Source organism: Artibeus jamaicensis, unplaced genomic scaffold (assembly GCF_021234435.1).
Source record: "Artibeus jamaicensis isolate MK-2021 breed Jamaican fruit bat unplaced genomic scaffold, CSHL_Jam_final contig_76, whole genome shotgun sequence".
In the NCBI taxonomy this organism is placed as follows: domain Eukaryota; kingdom Metazoa; phylum Chordata; class Mammalia; order Chiroptera; family Phyllostomidae; genus Artibeus; species Artibeus jamaicensis.
The window spans coordinates 26,476,044-26,491,198 of NW_026521954.1; the positions used below are offsets into that span (position 1 = coordinate 26,476,044).

The 15,155-nt window shown below is 56.0% G+C and overlaps 1 protein-coding gene across 6 annotated transcripts in view; it reads right to left on the reverse strand.

Moving 5' to 3' along the window:
* HTT (huntingtin) overlaps window positions 1-15,155 on the reverse strand; it is a 106,970-nt gene that overhangs the window by 71,573 nt on the left and 20,242 nt on the right. For all 6 annotated transcript variants that reach the window (XM_053672285.1, XM_053672284.1, XM_053672283.1 and 3 more), the window contains 7 exons: window positions 9,678-9,798; window positions 8,166-8,225; window positions 7,284-7,363; window positions 5,565-5,703; window positions 3,213-3,354; window positions 2,333-2,511; window positions 798-1,002 (listed from right to left, as the gene is read on the reverse strand). In XM_053672285.1, the coding sequence (XP_053528260.1) occupies window positions 798-1,002; window positions 2,333-2,511; window positions 3,213-3,354; window positions 5,565-5,703; window positions 7,284-7,363; window positions 8,166-8,225; window positions 9,678-9,798 (926 nt within the window). The remainder of the gene's footprint in view (window positions 1-797; window positions 1,003-2,332; window positions 2,512-3,212; window positions 3,355-5,564; window positions 5,704-7,283; window positions 7,364-8,165; window positions 8,226-9,677; window positions 9,799-15,155) is intronic.

The window sequence follows — 15,155 nt, forward strand, 5'->3', positions numbered from 1 at the left end:
AAGCACCACATTACTACGCTTCGATTCTGACGTGAAAACTCCATCACCACTAAAGCACGTAGTTCCAAAGACGTGACCTGGCGTCAGAGGAACACATACAGAAATGCCTTTGAAAGGCCAAATTGAGAACGTCAGAAATCTCAGATGAGCTCATCAACTCACAATCAAATTTTCATTAGAAACACTGGTTTCTGAGTATTCTGGGCCACACATTACTCAGAAAAGGGGATTTCTAGGTTCAGGCACACGACCGCGTGCTGCTCCTGCTGCAGAAACGCGTGTTAAACAAAGCTCTGCGGACGCAGCGAGTCAGGGCCACACCACACCCGTGCGGCACTCGGCCGGCCAGAGTGGCAAGGCCAGGGAGAGGCTGGAGGCACCGAAGCCCCCCCTGTGCCTGCCTCGGCTCTAGGAGCCGCAGTGCAGGGCGCCCCGTCTCTTCCAGCTTCCCCAGGGCGTCTCCGTGTCAGACGCGGCCCGTGGTCCGCAAGGAAACAACCGTGTGTGTGTGTGTGTGTGTGTGTGCGTGCGGCAGCAGCGGGAGGCTCTTGCTAAGGCAGCCGGGGCGGCCAACAGGGACCCAGAGGGCAGACAAACAACAGCCCCTAAAGTCCTCTCCCTCAGGTTTTCGCTTCCCAACAGATGAAAGGCCACGGGGAGGCGGCCAAGTCAGAGAGCGGGTCCCCCGTGTGCACCCCACCTTCCCCCACTTCAGCCCTCCCTTTGTAAAGTGGGATGACATCGCACGGAACGTTGGGGGAGAACCTGAGACCTCCCGGGCTCAGCCCAGAACTCACCTATCAGCTCCACAATACTCCCGCTGCGGCTCCGCCCGCCAGGCTCCCGGCTGGGGGCTCCAAGCTGTGCCAGGCCACCAGGCGTGGTCAGGGCCCGCAGCAGGGCGGGAGGCGGGGTCCGGAGAAGCTGCTGCAGGAGCTCCAGAGCCCCGGTCACCACGTTGTGGTCTGGGTGCTGTGCGTAATGCAGGGTCAGCTCGTACACCTATGGGCGGAGAGCAAGCACTGCCATCAGGGCTCTCCCAGGCACGCTAGGTTTGCCTTTGGTTTCTGACAGCAACACGTGTGCCTTAATTTCTGCCTTTGGCTTCTGACAGCAACACGTGTGCCTTAATTTCTGCCTTTGGCTTCTGACAGCAACACGTGTGCCTTAATTTCTGCCTTTGGCTTCTGATAGCAACACGTGTGCCTTAATTTCTGCCGCTTCTAGCAACACGTGCCTCAATTCTGCCTTTGGCTTCTGATAGCAACACGTGTGCCTCAATTCTGCCTTTCTTATAGCAAACTGCCTCATTCTGCCTTTGGCTTCTGATAGCAACACGTGTGCCTTAATTTCTGCCTTTGGCTTCTGATAGCAACACGTGTGCCTTAATTTCTGCCCCGAAACTTTCTCTGACGCTTCTACCAGGGTGATCAGTAGCTTCCACATGGTTTTCTAAATTCCCACAATCTCTCTCACTATGGTGTTAACTCCCTAAAAGAAAGGATAGCCATCCTCAAGAGCAAAGGAGCATGAGCTCTTGCCCGCCAGCCTGCAGCTGGCTGCCGGCGTGGGAGGGGGCTCGGTCTGCAGCAGTGACCCCGCCGTGCGTGCGGCAGGCGAGAGCCACGGTGGCCAGGGCGCCAAGACACAGCTCCCAGCTGGTGGAGAGTCAGGTCGGACGTTACCCGCCCTCCAATGCTCTGCCTTGTCATACAGAGAAAAGGGCGTTATTCTCCCCCCTCTGCTGGAGAGGCCACACACACACAGAGCACCAGCGGAGTCTGTTCCCATAAACGACCAGCAGGTTCACAGTATGGACGTGAGGTTTCAGGCAGCCTTATGCCACAAAGTGAGTCACGATTCATCTGAAGTTCAAGAGTGACTGGCGCTCTACTTCCACTGCGGAGTTGGGAAGCCTCATCATCAACAAAAGTCACACACGGCCTGGGAACACACAGGGCCGCCCAGAAGGGCACAAAATGAAAAGCCTCAGAGGCAGCGCCTTGTGGTCACTGGGCTGCAGACCTTCCGGATGGACCCTCCGTCCCTCCGGGTTGCAGCTCCGCAAACAGTAGTCCACAGGCGACCTGGCCCACCGCCGTGTCTGTGTGTCCAGTGCCTCGTGCTCTGGTCACCTTGTGAAGTGTGCCTTTGTTTCCCTCAGATGTGACTGGGAGTCACGTGGCTAGGGGTTATGACCTCAGGCCACAAACCAGGTGGCCTGGCTGCAGAGTCCAAGCTCTTAGCTGGCCCCGCGGCTCCCTGTCCCGAGGACCTGCCTGTCCACACGGAGTCATCTCCGCATCTGCACTCCAGTGAACCCAGGCCCTACCTGCACCAGCTGCTCTGTCGAGGGGGACACCTCCGTCTCTTTCCGCGTGACCCCGAAGCTGCCCTTCAGGCTGGTGTCCTGGACCTGCTGCTGCAGCAAAGGCACCAAGCACCTCAGTGCGAGCAGCACGCCCAGGACCAGCAGGGGCGGGTGCTCGTCCGCGACGGGAGCCAGCAGGCCTGGAAGACAGCACGGGGTCCCTCAGACGGGCTCGCTACTGGGGGCATCGGAGCTCGGTCTGGGACGGAGAAGAGGCTACAGGAGCACCCACCCCTGAGGCTGGCAGTGGGGGATGAAGTGGGCACAGACATCACTGTGGAGAAACACAGCGTGTCGCAGCGTGGGCAGAGACCTCAGAGCACAACGGGCGGCCCTCCCTCCCTCGCACTGGGCTCTGCTGCACCAGGAAGTCAGGCGGTTGTCACTCATGACGAATGTCCACAAGCCACCTGCAGCGTGTGCTGGTGCTGACTCCCACAGTCGCCCCACGAACTCGGGACACACTCAGCAGACCCACGCGGTGACGAGGCCCCCAGGGCCCTAAGGCTCGGCTTCAGCCCTTGGGGATGCCCCACACTCATGGAGCCACGTCCGCCAGCTGTGCAGTCAGGCTGCATGGAGGGCTAGACCTGGGAGTCATGTGGGGTGGCACACCAGCCCGCGCCCCTCCCCACTGGCTGTCCTTGCACACGGCTGCACCCACACTTCTGCAGGGAAGAGGAGCAGCCTTTCTGAACCCCCACATGGGCTCACTGCAGCCCCAACCTAGCTCCCATTTCCCAGCCAGCCAGGGCCCGAGGGTCTGGTCCACAGGCCGAGGGCTGCCTGATTGCAGAGGTCACCTCTACACTGGGAAAAGCACCTGGGGACCCTGCCTTACCCAGGAGCACATTGAGCAGCCAGCTGTAGAAGTACTGCGTCCTCCTGGAGTGCTGGCAGATGCTCACCGCGGAGCTGGCCGCCGTCCGCCGAACAGTCGGGGAGCTGGACTTCAGGTTCGCCAGGAAAGCCTTCAGCAGAACCTGCAGGAGCAAGAGGCCACCTGGCTGGAGGAGGGAGCTCCGAGGAAGCCTGCCGTGCATTTCAGAAACTCGACTTGCTCCAGGTCCTTGTAGAGCGTAAATCATCAACAATTCCAGACTTTCTTAAGCCGCATGGATGCACCCAAATTTGGGGTGTTCCAGAGCAGCTTGCAAATATGTAGTCTATTCGAGTGCAAGCCGGGACATGAACGTGGAAGCCTTAGCTCTGGAAAAGCTGTACCCACAGTATTCGGAGACAGGGTCAGAAAACAACACTATGTAAAATAAATGCAGTTTAAAAAAGCCCGACAAATAATGAAGTCAAAGCAAAAAGAGCATGAGCCACTACAGCAACGCCCGGCCTCAGAGAGGCTTTGTCCACATGCTGCCTCAGTGATGGCCACCGAGGATGTCCTGGGCCTAGAGGACGGCAGCCCGACTGCGCTGGGACAGGACCCTACACACACTGCTCCAAGGAAACAGGGAGCAGACCTGTCACTGGACCTTCGGAGTAAGCGACAGAGGCGCCGAGATGCTAACCACGGCCACTGAACCGTTACCAACAGCCGGAGAGTGAAGGGCAACCATCCAGCAGCCTGCACTTGCTTGTCCGACGGCAGTCCTGGTGGGGATGCTGCCTGAGAACGCCCACTCACCATGACTCTACACGGGGCTCTGAACGAGAGACTATCCCTGCTGCTGGTCAGTGAGTGCTGGGCACTGCTGACTGGGTCAGGGAAGCCACTGGGGCCCTGCACGGGAGGTACGACTCCAGGAGAACAAGCTGCAAACAGACAGACTGGTGCCTGACTTCTGCACAGCTTTCTCCCCACAGGGGTTGGCCCCCTGGTTCTCAGAGGTGCGTCAGCTCCCAGTGAACCTACAGATCAGACCCTGGGATCAGACGGGTGAAGGAGCCACACCTGGCCACAGGAGGTCCCAGCAGTCTGTGGCCTCCAGTGCCCCAGAGATACCACCTCGTCAACTTATCTCTGACCAACTTTTTCAACTCCAAGAAAAAAGTGTCAGCACCTTAAAGAGCTCCTTTGAGAGAAAATACACACGAACGTATCACTGAAACATCACATCAGGACATGAGCACAGGGAAAGGTCAGCGTTATTATGAAGGGTCAGCCCACTGCGAGTTTGGAAGAGTAAATACAACTGAATATGAGAGCTCGGGGGCCTTCTCAGGTCTGAAGCCCCCAGTGCCAAGAACGCTCGGGAGAGGCGGCGGCTGGGGACACAGAGACCCAAGAAGGTTGTGAGCCAGGGAGGAGAGAGACAAGCATCCAGGTGCTGGGAGTCCAACAGGAGAGCAGCGAAGGTGGCTCCCAGGGTAACGGCCAGGAAAAGCCCTGGGCTGAGACTGTGTAGCAGCCCAGCCTGACTGGGGTGTGTCACCAGAGTCTGGGTAGGCGACTCTAGTTGGCACAACGACCCAGCAAAGCAACTGCCCTGTGGGAACCACTGGGGTGCACTTTACCAAGCCGCTAAAAGGTGTGAGAAGACAGAAATGGCCAAAGAGCAATAAGCACATAAGAAAGAGGCGGTTATCAATGGCATGTACACCAGGGAGCTGTGCAGAGAAGCAGAACCATGGGGCAGAGCACAGTGAGCATCACACACACCGACATGGCCACAGCACAAAACTGGGCGAAGGCGGAGCCAGGCCCACGTCTCCCACAGCAGAACACCCAGAGCCAGCCGCACCGGCAGGCTGTTTGGAAACACGCGGGAACACTGAGCCACAGCAGCAGATCGAGAACCTGTCATCCTCAGACCCTGCGACAGTGCCACGATTCCTGGACATTGCAAATGGCACAGAAAAGCAGGTATGGAGGCAGCTTGCCAGGGCGCAGAATGAACAGGAGGTCAAGGGGTCCCTGACAGCTGTGGGGCCCTCCATGCCCCACTCCCCACTCACAGGCCCGGACAGCTGCCCCTCCCCACCTCGCCCCGACCAATACAAGAGCCAGCCCCGTGCACCAGAACCCAATCTGCTCAGAACAGTGCCCCCTGAATCTGCGTGGGTGCACTGCCCTGACTCGGCTCTGCACCCACAGGAGAGAGCAGGAGAGGAAAGAAGCTCTTAGTGGACCTCAGGGGTCTTGACCTGAGCTGGAAGCACAGCAGAACTCCCAAAGTGCCCTCGAACGACCCCCCACCAGAAGCGCTCACAATTTTGGGACATGAGGTGCCAATCATACCTTAATTTCATTGTCATTTGCAAAGTTGCCGAATGAAGCCATTATTTTGGGGATAGCTGCAGCCAAGGTCTCCTGAACAGATTCCTCGGGTCTCTTGCTTGTCCGAGTCAGGCAAGGCAGAAGGTTCACCAAGTAAGGCCTGCAGAGGTGAGGGAACATTGACTGCTCCAGCGGCTCCATCCCGTGAGACAGAAGCAGTGAGTGTGGAGCAGACCGCCGCCAAAGGGGCAGGGAGAAGACCTGCGCAGGGAGCTCTGATGTGGGAGACGCGCGCCCTGCGTTTCCCCTATGACTGTGGAGACTCTCCAAAGCTCTTTTTCCAAAGTTATTTGCAGTGAATTATAATCATTACTGAAATATTCACAGTTTAAGTTAGAAAACAAGAGATAACATAAGAAAATACAATTTCAAAAATAAAAGGTAAGAAATGACAACCCAATTTTCTTGGGAAAAACACATTACAAAAAGCATTTCTAACTTTCCCACCTAAGAAAAGCCTTAGTGATAAGAAGGCCTGGAACTCTCAAGACAAAGGCCCACCCTGCAGGAAGGGGCCACAGGCCTGAGGAACCAGGACCACCGAACCTCCCCCAGCGAGGCGGGCCGGACAGGTCCGCGTCCAGGACCCCACTAGGGAGGCGAGGCTCCCCTTTCTAAGGAGACAGGTTTTTCACAGACCCCAGGGGAAAAAAAACCAGCCATGGAGAGGAAGAGAAACCTGACTTTCTGAAGAAGTAAAATCAGCCCAATGAGTCAACAGAGAGTATGTGAGGTGTAGGGGCCCTTGGGGCAAGATTCCCCTGGGGCTTGCAAGCCAGGGAACCTGGGTTCCATCTGAACAGCTCCAGCAAGTGAACCCTGAGTTCCAGGCAGGACACACCGATACCCCGTCCTGCCTCCTTGAGGTCCCTTTGGTTGCCATGTGAACTGGGGATGCGCCGCTTAGAAATGTAACAAATGACTCAAAACAAGAACAGTAAAGCAGGTGGTTGAGCAAAGAGAAGTGTTCTCGGCGACTGCAGCTCCACGGCCGCGCTGTGCAGCCCTCGCTGAACTCCCGCGCAGTGGCACGGGCCATCGTCTCACACTCACGGTGAGGGTCTGGGCCCCTTCACCACCTCCTCGGGGGCGCGGTCTAGGGTCTGCGGACGTGTTGCCGGTTAGGGCCACGAGGGTGGAGTTGCAAACTGTAGTCCCTCTTTTGTTTCCACCCCAGGACTGTCTCCACTGGCTGCACGTGACTCACAGTTTCAAGTCCACGTTGTAGCCGCGTCACCGAGCAAGGTGCCTATTTCCCTGACTCCCATGGTGAGCACCAGTGAGGGCAGGACCTGGCCTCCGCCCTGACAGGTGTCTTTCGGCAGCCACCAGGTACAGACGCTGCCCTCAGTGCTGGGCTACAGCAGAGGACAGATGGGGGACCTCTGCCGTCTCAGACGCACCCCACCCAGAAGGGACGGTGGGAAGTGACCAGGCGTGCTGACAAAGTGTGCAAGAACATTCCTGAGAGCAGCGAGTGCTGGGAAGGAAGAATAAGCGGGACATGGACCACAATTTGGAGGGACAGAGGTGGGCAAGTCCAGACAGAGTGCGCAGGAAAGATCTCTAAAGTGGTGACATTCAAGCCGAGATGTGAAGACTCCATCCAAGGAGCTGGCCCTCCACCCAAATAATAATAATAATAGTAATCATCACCATCACCCAGAGGGTAGGACGTACCTGCATTTCTGGGGCCGAACCAGGTGAGCCAGCTCAGCAAACCTCCACAGGGCAGCACGCAGGCTTCGAGGAGCACCGTTCTGAGTGGGTTTAATGAGCGCATTACGTTCGAACACCACAGGCGCGGCCTGGCCCGTGGCCCGGCCTGACCCGTGGCCCAGCTGGCTAGAGCGCCGTCCCGAGGAACCAAGGCTGCGCGTCTGACCCCAGTCAGGGGAGTGCACAAAAAGCAGCCGATGAAGGCAGATGCGTGCAACAGCCGATTAGTGTCTCCCTCCCTCCCTCCCTCTCAGAGGAAAAAATCCATAAATTAAAAAGGAATTTAAAAAATAAATACAAGTCACAGACGCTAGTACCAAGAGGACTTCATATAAACAAAAGCATTTTCTTCAATGTTAACTTCTGTTTTTAGAGAAAAGGCCATGTAAATGTTTAATCGCTTTAGAAAGTTTATGGTTTGGTGAACCGAATTATAAAGAAATAAAAGTAAGTTACCATTTCAAATTCTCATGTCATCTAAAAAGAAGAGTAACTTTTTGCCCTTGCTGGTGTGGCTCACTGGATTGAGTACCAGCCTATGAGCCAAAGGGTTGCTGGTTTGATTCCCAGTCAGAGCACATGCCTGGGTTGCGAGCCAGGTCCCCAGTAGGGGGCGCACACTGATGTTTCTCTCCCTCTCTTTCTCCCTCCCCCGTCTCTAAAAATAAATAAATAAAACCTTTAAAAAAATTACGTTTTGAAGAAAACTAAACCATATAACAATCTACCAAACAGATTTTCCTTCTAACATTTTTACTTATGAAATATGAGATAAAATTTCACCAAACTACTCAATATGGCGAAAGAGGACTGTTGTTTCAACGACGGAAAACAAAAAACTACCTTTTTAATTTCTTTGTAGAGCTCCAACTGCAGCCTCGGGAGACTGGAGTCCATCAGAGCCTAGGACAAGACACGGGGTGTGTTCGGGGCGAGGGCCACGAGCTCCCCGGGGAGCTGACTGGCCACACGAATTCCCACCTCGGGGCAGAGCGGGTTTAACAGCAACTAAACTGAGAGCCTGTTCGTTAAGGAAAAAGTAATACATATGCCGAAGGCTACTGGATGAACTGGATTCAGGTGCCTGAATGAAAACGGAAGAGAAAGAATTTCACCTTTACTATAAGCAAATACTACACAGTATCGAACTTACTGGCAGACGACTGAATCCGATCTCCACTCTCATCCGGCAACCTCCACAGCCAAGCGTGAAGGCCGCCCGGGCAGGCCCCTCTGTGGGGCGCACTCTGCTGGGTGCCCCCCATCAGAGCAAGGCCCCCAGTCCGAGAGTCAGCACGTGGCGGTGCGCCTGCCAGGTCAGAGCCGCGGCGACCCCAAAGCGACCCCGCTTCCTTTCTGAAGACCTGGTCCTCCCTTGATGCCCAGACACTCCCAGCCGCAGGGCCCCAGGAACCCTGAGGTCCCCGAGGACCCCAGGCACCAAGCCCCTTTCCTGGCCCACCAGCCGCCTGCAGACCCCCAGCCCAGGGCCCTTCCCCCCTCTGAGACAGGCTGCCGTTGTCACCCGGGTCCACGTGCCACTCCTCCAAGCCAACAACCTCTGAGAGCTGCTCATTCTCCACTGAACGAAGTATGACCCCTGACTGGCCTCAGCACCTCCCACCAAGGGCCCCTGGCACCCCTAGGGCTGGACGCCACAGTGCTGAAGAAGGCCTCAAGTCTCCTGGCTCACCCAGCAGCCACCACTCCCCTGGACGGGAGCCCCGAGCCTTCTGACTGCCACCCAGGCCACCCGCCCCTCAGAACTGGGGGCATGCCACCTCACACAGCCTGTGCGTGATGGGGGCAGAGTACATGGTCAGGCTGTCCAGGGTCCCCAGGGCCCTTCCCTACAGAAATGAAGAGCAGGACGTGCCCCGACACCTGGGCCACAGAGTCTGGGCCTGGTCGCGGGCATGCAACAGTCCTCACTAAAAGACAAGAGTCCATCCCTGACCCCGGGCGTAGGGCGTCCACAAGCTCCCACCCTGTCCCTCCTCTGTCATGGGGGAGCGAGCCCAGCCAGACCCAGACCCCACTGCCAGCCCAGGATGAGCACTAGGCGAGGAAGCCGGCTGCAGTGCAGCCGCACCACTGTGCCTGGTGTGCAGCACAAAGGAGCAGCTGGGAGCGGCAGACCTCATCTTGCATCCAGGTCATAACATCATGAATCATGATCGGAGACGCTGGCTTCATGCACCGGGAGGGGCAGGCAGTTCCTGCAGGTGTGGCCAGGGTGCCGCAGACGGGCGCCTCCGACCTCACACCACAGAGGCGCCCATGCAGACACCTCGGGGGACAACGCTGCTCCAAACAAAAGGGTCCCGGTCCGGCGCGTGCACCCTAAGCTCTTACTTTTATGACTTTGTTGAGGCACTCGTCGGCCACCATCCTGACGTCCGACTCGGCATCGTCACTGCACAGCAGGAAGAGTTCCATAGCGATGCCCAGGAGTTTCTGGAATTCTGGGGAATTTCTGAGTGAAGAAGAAGAAGAGAATGTCACAGCCAGGAAGACCCCAGGAGACGTGACGATGAATGTGGCACGGTTGGTGCCTGACATCCACGGGGGACTCTGGAACAGGAGGGGATGTCGCACGGGCTAGCGGCCCGCCACGCAGACCCACTGCCTGAGAAACAGGCTCCGTGGGGGTGGCGGACACCGGTATGTGGGGTGGCCGACTCGGCGCGTGGGAAGCCTGTGCTCTCTCTGCGGCTTTTCTGTAAGTTCAAAACCACTTCAACATTTTAACACTTGTTTTTAAAAAAGAGGAGCACTTGCAAGACAAATCTCGGTTTAAGTTTTAATTAAAAACTCTTTAAAAGACACTGCTTTTTGTGTATTTTAACTCAATTTTTAAAAAACACTGCTTGGAATACCTAAATACCAGATAGCTCTTTGCCAACAAGTTACTCTTACTTGCAACATTCTTATTTTTTATTGTTTATGCTATTACAGTTGTCCCAATCCTGCCGTGTCCCCCTCCGCCCAGCCCACCCCCACGCCGTGGTCCACGTCCATGGGTGATATACGCTCTCTGTCTAGACCCTGCACCTTCTTTTACCCAGCCTCCCCCGCCCCCGACAGCTGTCAGTCTGTTCCTTGTTTCTGTGCCTCTGATTCTATTTTGCTCATTAGATTCCAGTTATAAGTGAGCTCATATGGTATTCATCTTTCCTTGGCTGGCTTACTTCACTTTGCCTAATAGTCTCCAGGTCCATCCGTGCTGTCACTTGCCACGTCCTTGATACCTTGAATCGGAACACCCGTTTGACTCTCTACTCCCCCAGAGTCTGGCTTTCCACGTGTGTCCCACAGCCCAGCCGCACCTCACGCAGAACCCCAGACCGCGATGGGGCGGTGCCTGTGCTCCACCGCAGCCTCACAGATGCTCGAGTCCCTGCCGTGACTGCGAGTGGCTTTAACACACTACACGGAGGGCCTGCATGGCTTGTGGTGATGCGGTTGGCTGGACAAGCTGAGACGGGCCGGCAGGCCACAGGCCTGAAGCCGCGGTCACGGCCCTGGGAAGTGCACCAAGCGGACAGTGCAGCCTCTGAATAATGCTGCCGCCCCTCCAGGACCAAAGTCAGGGGCCATTTCCTGACCTCGATCTGGAGCGCTCACACGTGCAGGGGTCCCCAACCCACCGTCTACGTTGGCCTTCCTACCGACGGAGCCTGGGCGGAGCAAAGGGCTGCACTCACAGTGACCACCGCACAAACACAATAGGCGAAGCCTGCCACTCAGCAGGCTCCAGACCTCCCCCCAGAGGACTGCAGGGAAGAGGCCCAAGAGCAGGCCCCACACTCCGAGGAGTGCTGTCCACAGAGACGGTGCGAGCTACATGGGCCACTTCACACTTTCTAACAGACACGTCAGGAATCCAAACAAACCACCCTGGCTGGTGTGGCTCAGTGGATTGAGCACCGGCCTGCGGACCAAAGGGTCCCCCGTTCAATTCCCAGTCAGGGAACGTACATGGGTTGTGGGCCAGGTCCCTGGTGCAGGCCACGAGAGAGGCAACCACATGTGATGTTTCTCTCCCTCTCTTTCTCCCTCCCTGCCCCCTCTTTAAAATAAATAAAATCTTAAAAAGGAAAAAAAAGAAATCCAAAGAAACTGGGTTAATACCACATTTCACCTGACCCCAATACATCAAAAATACGTAATATTTCAATATGTAGCCAATATGAATAAGAGCATGACCATTTTACACCTCGACTCAGACACAACATTTGGATCCGTCATTAGCCTTCATGAAATTCACAGCTACGGCAGGTTCCCCGAGCGTAGACGAGTGGGCCTGGCGGCCTGACGCACACCTGGCAGCGACAGTCGGGCCCTACGCGGTGTTGTAAGCCACAATGTCACTGAGAGGCCCCCTCGTAACTGCTCCCGGCACACTAAGGGACAACCAGTGGGTGGCCCGATGACAGGCGCTCAGCAACACTGCTGTGACAGTCGCACCGCAGTGGACAAACACGTCAGACCGACACGCAGTGCACCTCAGACCCACACAGTGTCATCTGTCACTTGTATCTCAATTCAGAAAAAAGAAGGATTACGTCACTTCCAACCATGCTAAACTTTCTCCAATAACTAAATCAAACACTGATTTTTTAAGTGGTAGTTTAATAAGATAGGTACCAGGGGTAACGAGGTCACCGGTTTCTTGAGAGCTTCGGAAGTCCTGTCAAGAAACCCAGCCACCTAACTGGGCAAGTCTGTGGGCGCGGCGCTGCCCACCTCCCTTCCCACCCCTTCCACAGCCGCACCCGGATGTCAGGAGTCTGACTTCGCCTCGTTCAGCGTCACTGACGTCCTGCTGTTTTCAAAGAACACACTTTCCTGCTCTCTACTAGGGACTTCCCCCTGACGCTTGTTCTCCTGCTACATTTGGGTTCCGAGTTCCCTGGGGTGGAGGGATGGAGGCGCTGACTTGAATCCCTTCTCTTCTACGGTGAGCTCAGTGCTGAGTCCCCTTTGTGTTCTCAGTCACCTCAAAACACCTCCCAATTCCCCGCTGACTTCTCTAGCCCACGGGCAACGTGGAAAGGTGCGACTCCCCTGTATCTGGGGCTTTTCCAGACTGTCTTTCTGCGAGAACCCACTTAATCCCACTGAGATCAAGGAGCACCCCGCGTGTGCTTCGGTCCCCTTACGTGTGGAACCTGGTTTGGTGGCCAGCACATGGTCCCGCTGGGCAAACGTGCTGTGAGCACGTGAGAAGAACGCGTCCCCTGCTGCTCTGCAGGGAGTGTCCATAAATGCCCCTCGGGCCGCGGGGTGGGCGGGGTTTTCAGGTCTCCTACCTCCAGGCTTTCTGTCCACGTGTTCTAAGAGTAGCGGACACAGGCTGTTGGAATCTGATCAAGTGTGGACTTGTCCCTCCCTCCGCAGTGCTACTGGTTTCTGACACGTGTTTTGGAAGCTCCTCACCAAGGTCGCTCCCCATGCCAGACTGCCGTGCCCACGAGCTGGAAGGACGCGTTCCTCACTGTGCCAGGACCGCGCCGTCCCTGCTCCTGGCCTTTGACGAGAACGCCAACGTGGGAACTGACATTCTTGCTTTCTTCTGACCAGTATCGGCGTGCGGAAGCTCTTTCCATTTACTTTTTAACCTGCTTTTGCCTTAATGTTAAAACAGTTTTCTCCCCAGGGGCATATAACATGTCTTGCTTTTTCATCCAATCTAGAAAATCTTACACATTTAATAGCATCACTGACGTAACAAGATTTCAATCTACTGCTGTACTATTCCTTTCCTATGGGTCCCACATGCTCTGTGTTTGCCTTTTTGCCTACATCTGCCTTTTTCTGGGTTGAGTATTTTTATGATTCCACTTTCCTCCTTTTCTGGTTTATTAGCAATAACTTTGTTGTGCTTGTAATCAGTTTCATAGGGTTTTTGTGAAGATTTTTATTTCTTTTTAGAGAGAGGGGAAGGGAGGGAGAAAGAGAGGAAGAAAAAAACATCAGTGTGTGGCTGTCTCTCATCCCCCCCCCCCCCACTAGGGACCTGGCCCACAACCCAGGCATGTGCCCTGACTGGGAATCCAACCAGCAACCCTCTGCTCTGCAGGCTGACTCTCAATCCACTGAGCCACACCAGCCAGGGCCAGCTGCACAGTTTTTATGCCAGTTGTTTTAAAGCCAGCTGCCCATCTTTAATGTATCACAATTTACTTAGTGATGTACACCACCTCACACACAGTGTAAGAAACTAACGACCCTATTGTACCAGTTTGCTGTAGCTTCTATAACAAACTACGAGAAACTGAGGGGCTTAAAACCCAGAAATGATCCCCTCTCAGCTCTGGAGGCCAGAAGTCCAAATCGCTACCTCCAGGCCCCAGCCGAGGCCCTGGCAGTGCTGCGCCCCCTCCAGACTCGGAGGGAGAATGGCTCCCTGCCGCCCCCTGCCCGCTGGCTGCCAGCACCCCAGAGCTCGGGCCGCATCGCCCGGTCTTCACAGCTGCGTCATATCCCTTTGTTCCGTGTTCGCATCACCTCTGTGAGCGTGTGAAGTCCTTGCTCTGCCTCCTTTTTATAAGGATACACGGGGCTGCACTTAGGGCCCACCTGGGTGTGACCCAGGGTAACCTGCCCGTCTCCAGATCCTTAATCCCATCCGTGAAGACCCGTCCCTGAGACGGTCCCATTTACACAGAAGGCCCGCGCCAAGGACTCAGCCTCTGCGGGGAGAGGGCACGGCGCTTGCCTACCGCAGACACTGCACGTTTATTTCCACGTCTGCTCCTCTGTGCGCTGCTGTCACCACACACTGTACTTCTAGTGTCACAGCCCCCCATGCCTCGTTGCTGCTGCCAACAACCGATGACACTGTAAAGACTCCGAGGCGGGGGGGCTGCTGGTCACCCTGCACGGTCGCCACTCCCACTGCCCCCCAGCCCTGGGCGATGCCGCTTCCCAGCCGCACACCTCCTTCTACCTGGAACACACACCCTCCAACGCTCCTTCCAGTGGCTGCGTGCTGGCATAATCAGTCTTATCTCCCCTCTGGCATGACAGAGGGGAGGAGGCCGAAGACCCTGGGCCCCCCTCTCGGCACTCGGCGACGGTGCTCCGCCGCGTCCCACAGACGCTGTTTCCACCGAGAAGCCCCTGGCGCTCTCGCCCTTCGTGAGCTCTGCACCCGCTCGGTGAGGAGCTCTCTCGTGACTCGTCTCTACGTGATTCACTCAACCTTTTCTCCAGCTTCCTGGACACACGACCCGAAGTTACAGTGACTACTCGAATGTGTTGTGTATAAATTGTACCACCTGTGCAAGTTCTGGGTCAGCTTCGATTCGTTTTCTTACTGTGACTCCCATCTTCCTGCCTCTTTGCATTCCTGATAGTTTCCAGCTGAACGGCAGACCTTGTCATTTTGAGCCTGCAGACTGCTATATACTTCTGAATTCCTGTAAGTGTTCTTGACCTCTGCTCTAGAATGCAGTTTGTGACTCTGAAAGACTACGACCATCTTGGGGTTTACATTGAGGCCCAAGCAAGCAGCATCGGGGTAACGCCTAGCCTAGGCTAAGCTGCCCTCCTGCTGGGGCAAGCCCGGCAGAGAGCCCAGCTGGGGCCCCTCGGAAGGACGAGGTCCCCGCTCAGGCTGGTGGCCCAGGAGCTCCCCGGTACCTCCCTGCGGGACAGGGTGTGGAGGAGAAAGACAGGGATGCTGACGATCTGGACCTGACTTGGTCTAGGGTAAGGTGTGTGTTTGCGTTCCTTTGTAACAAAGTTTAAAAGGTAGAAAGTTAACACTTTAAAAGAGCGTTTCAGCACGAGCTCCTCCAGCCCTTGCAGGCGGCAGTCTGGCCG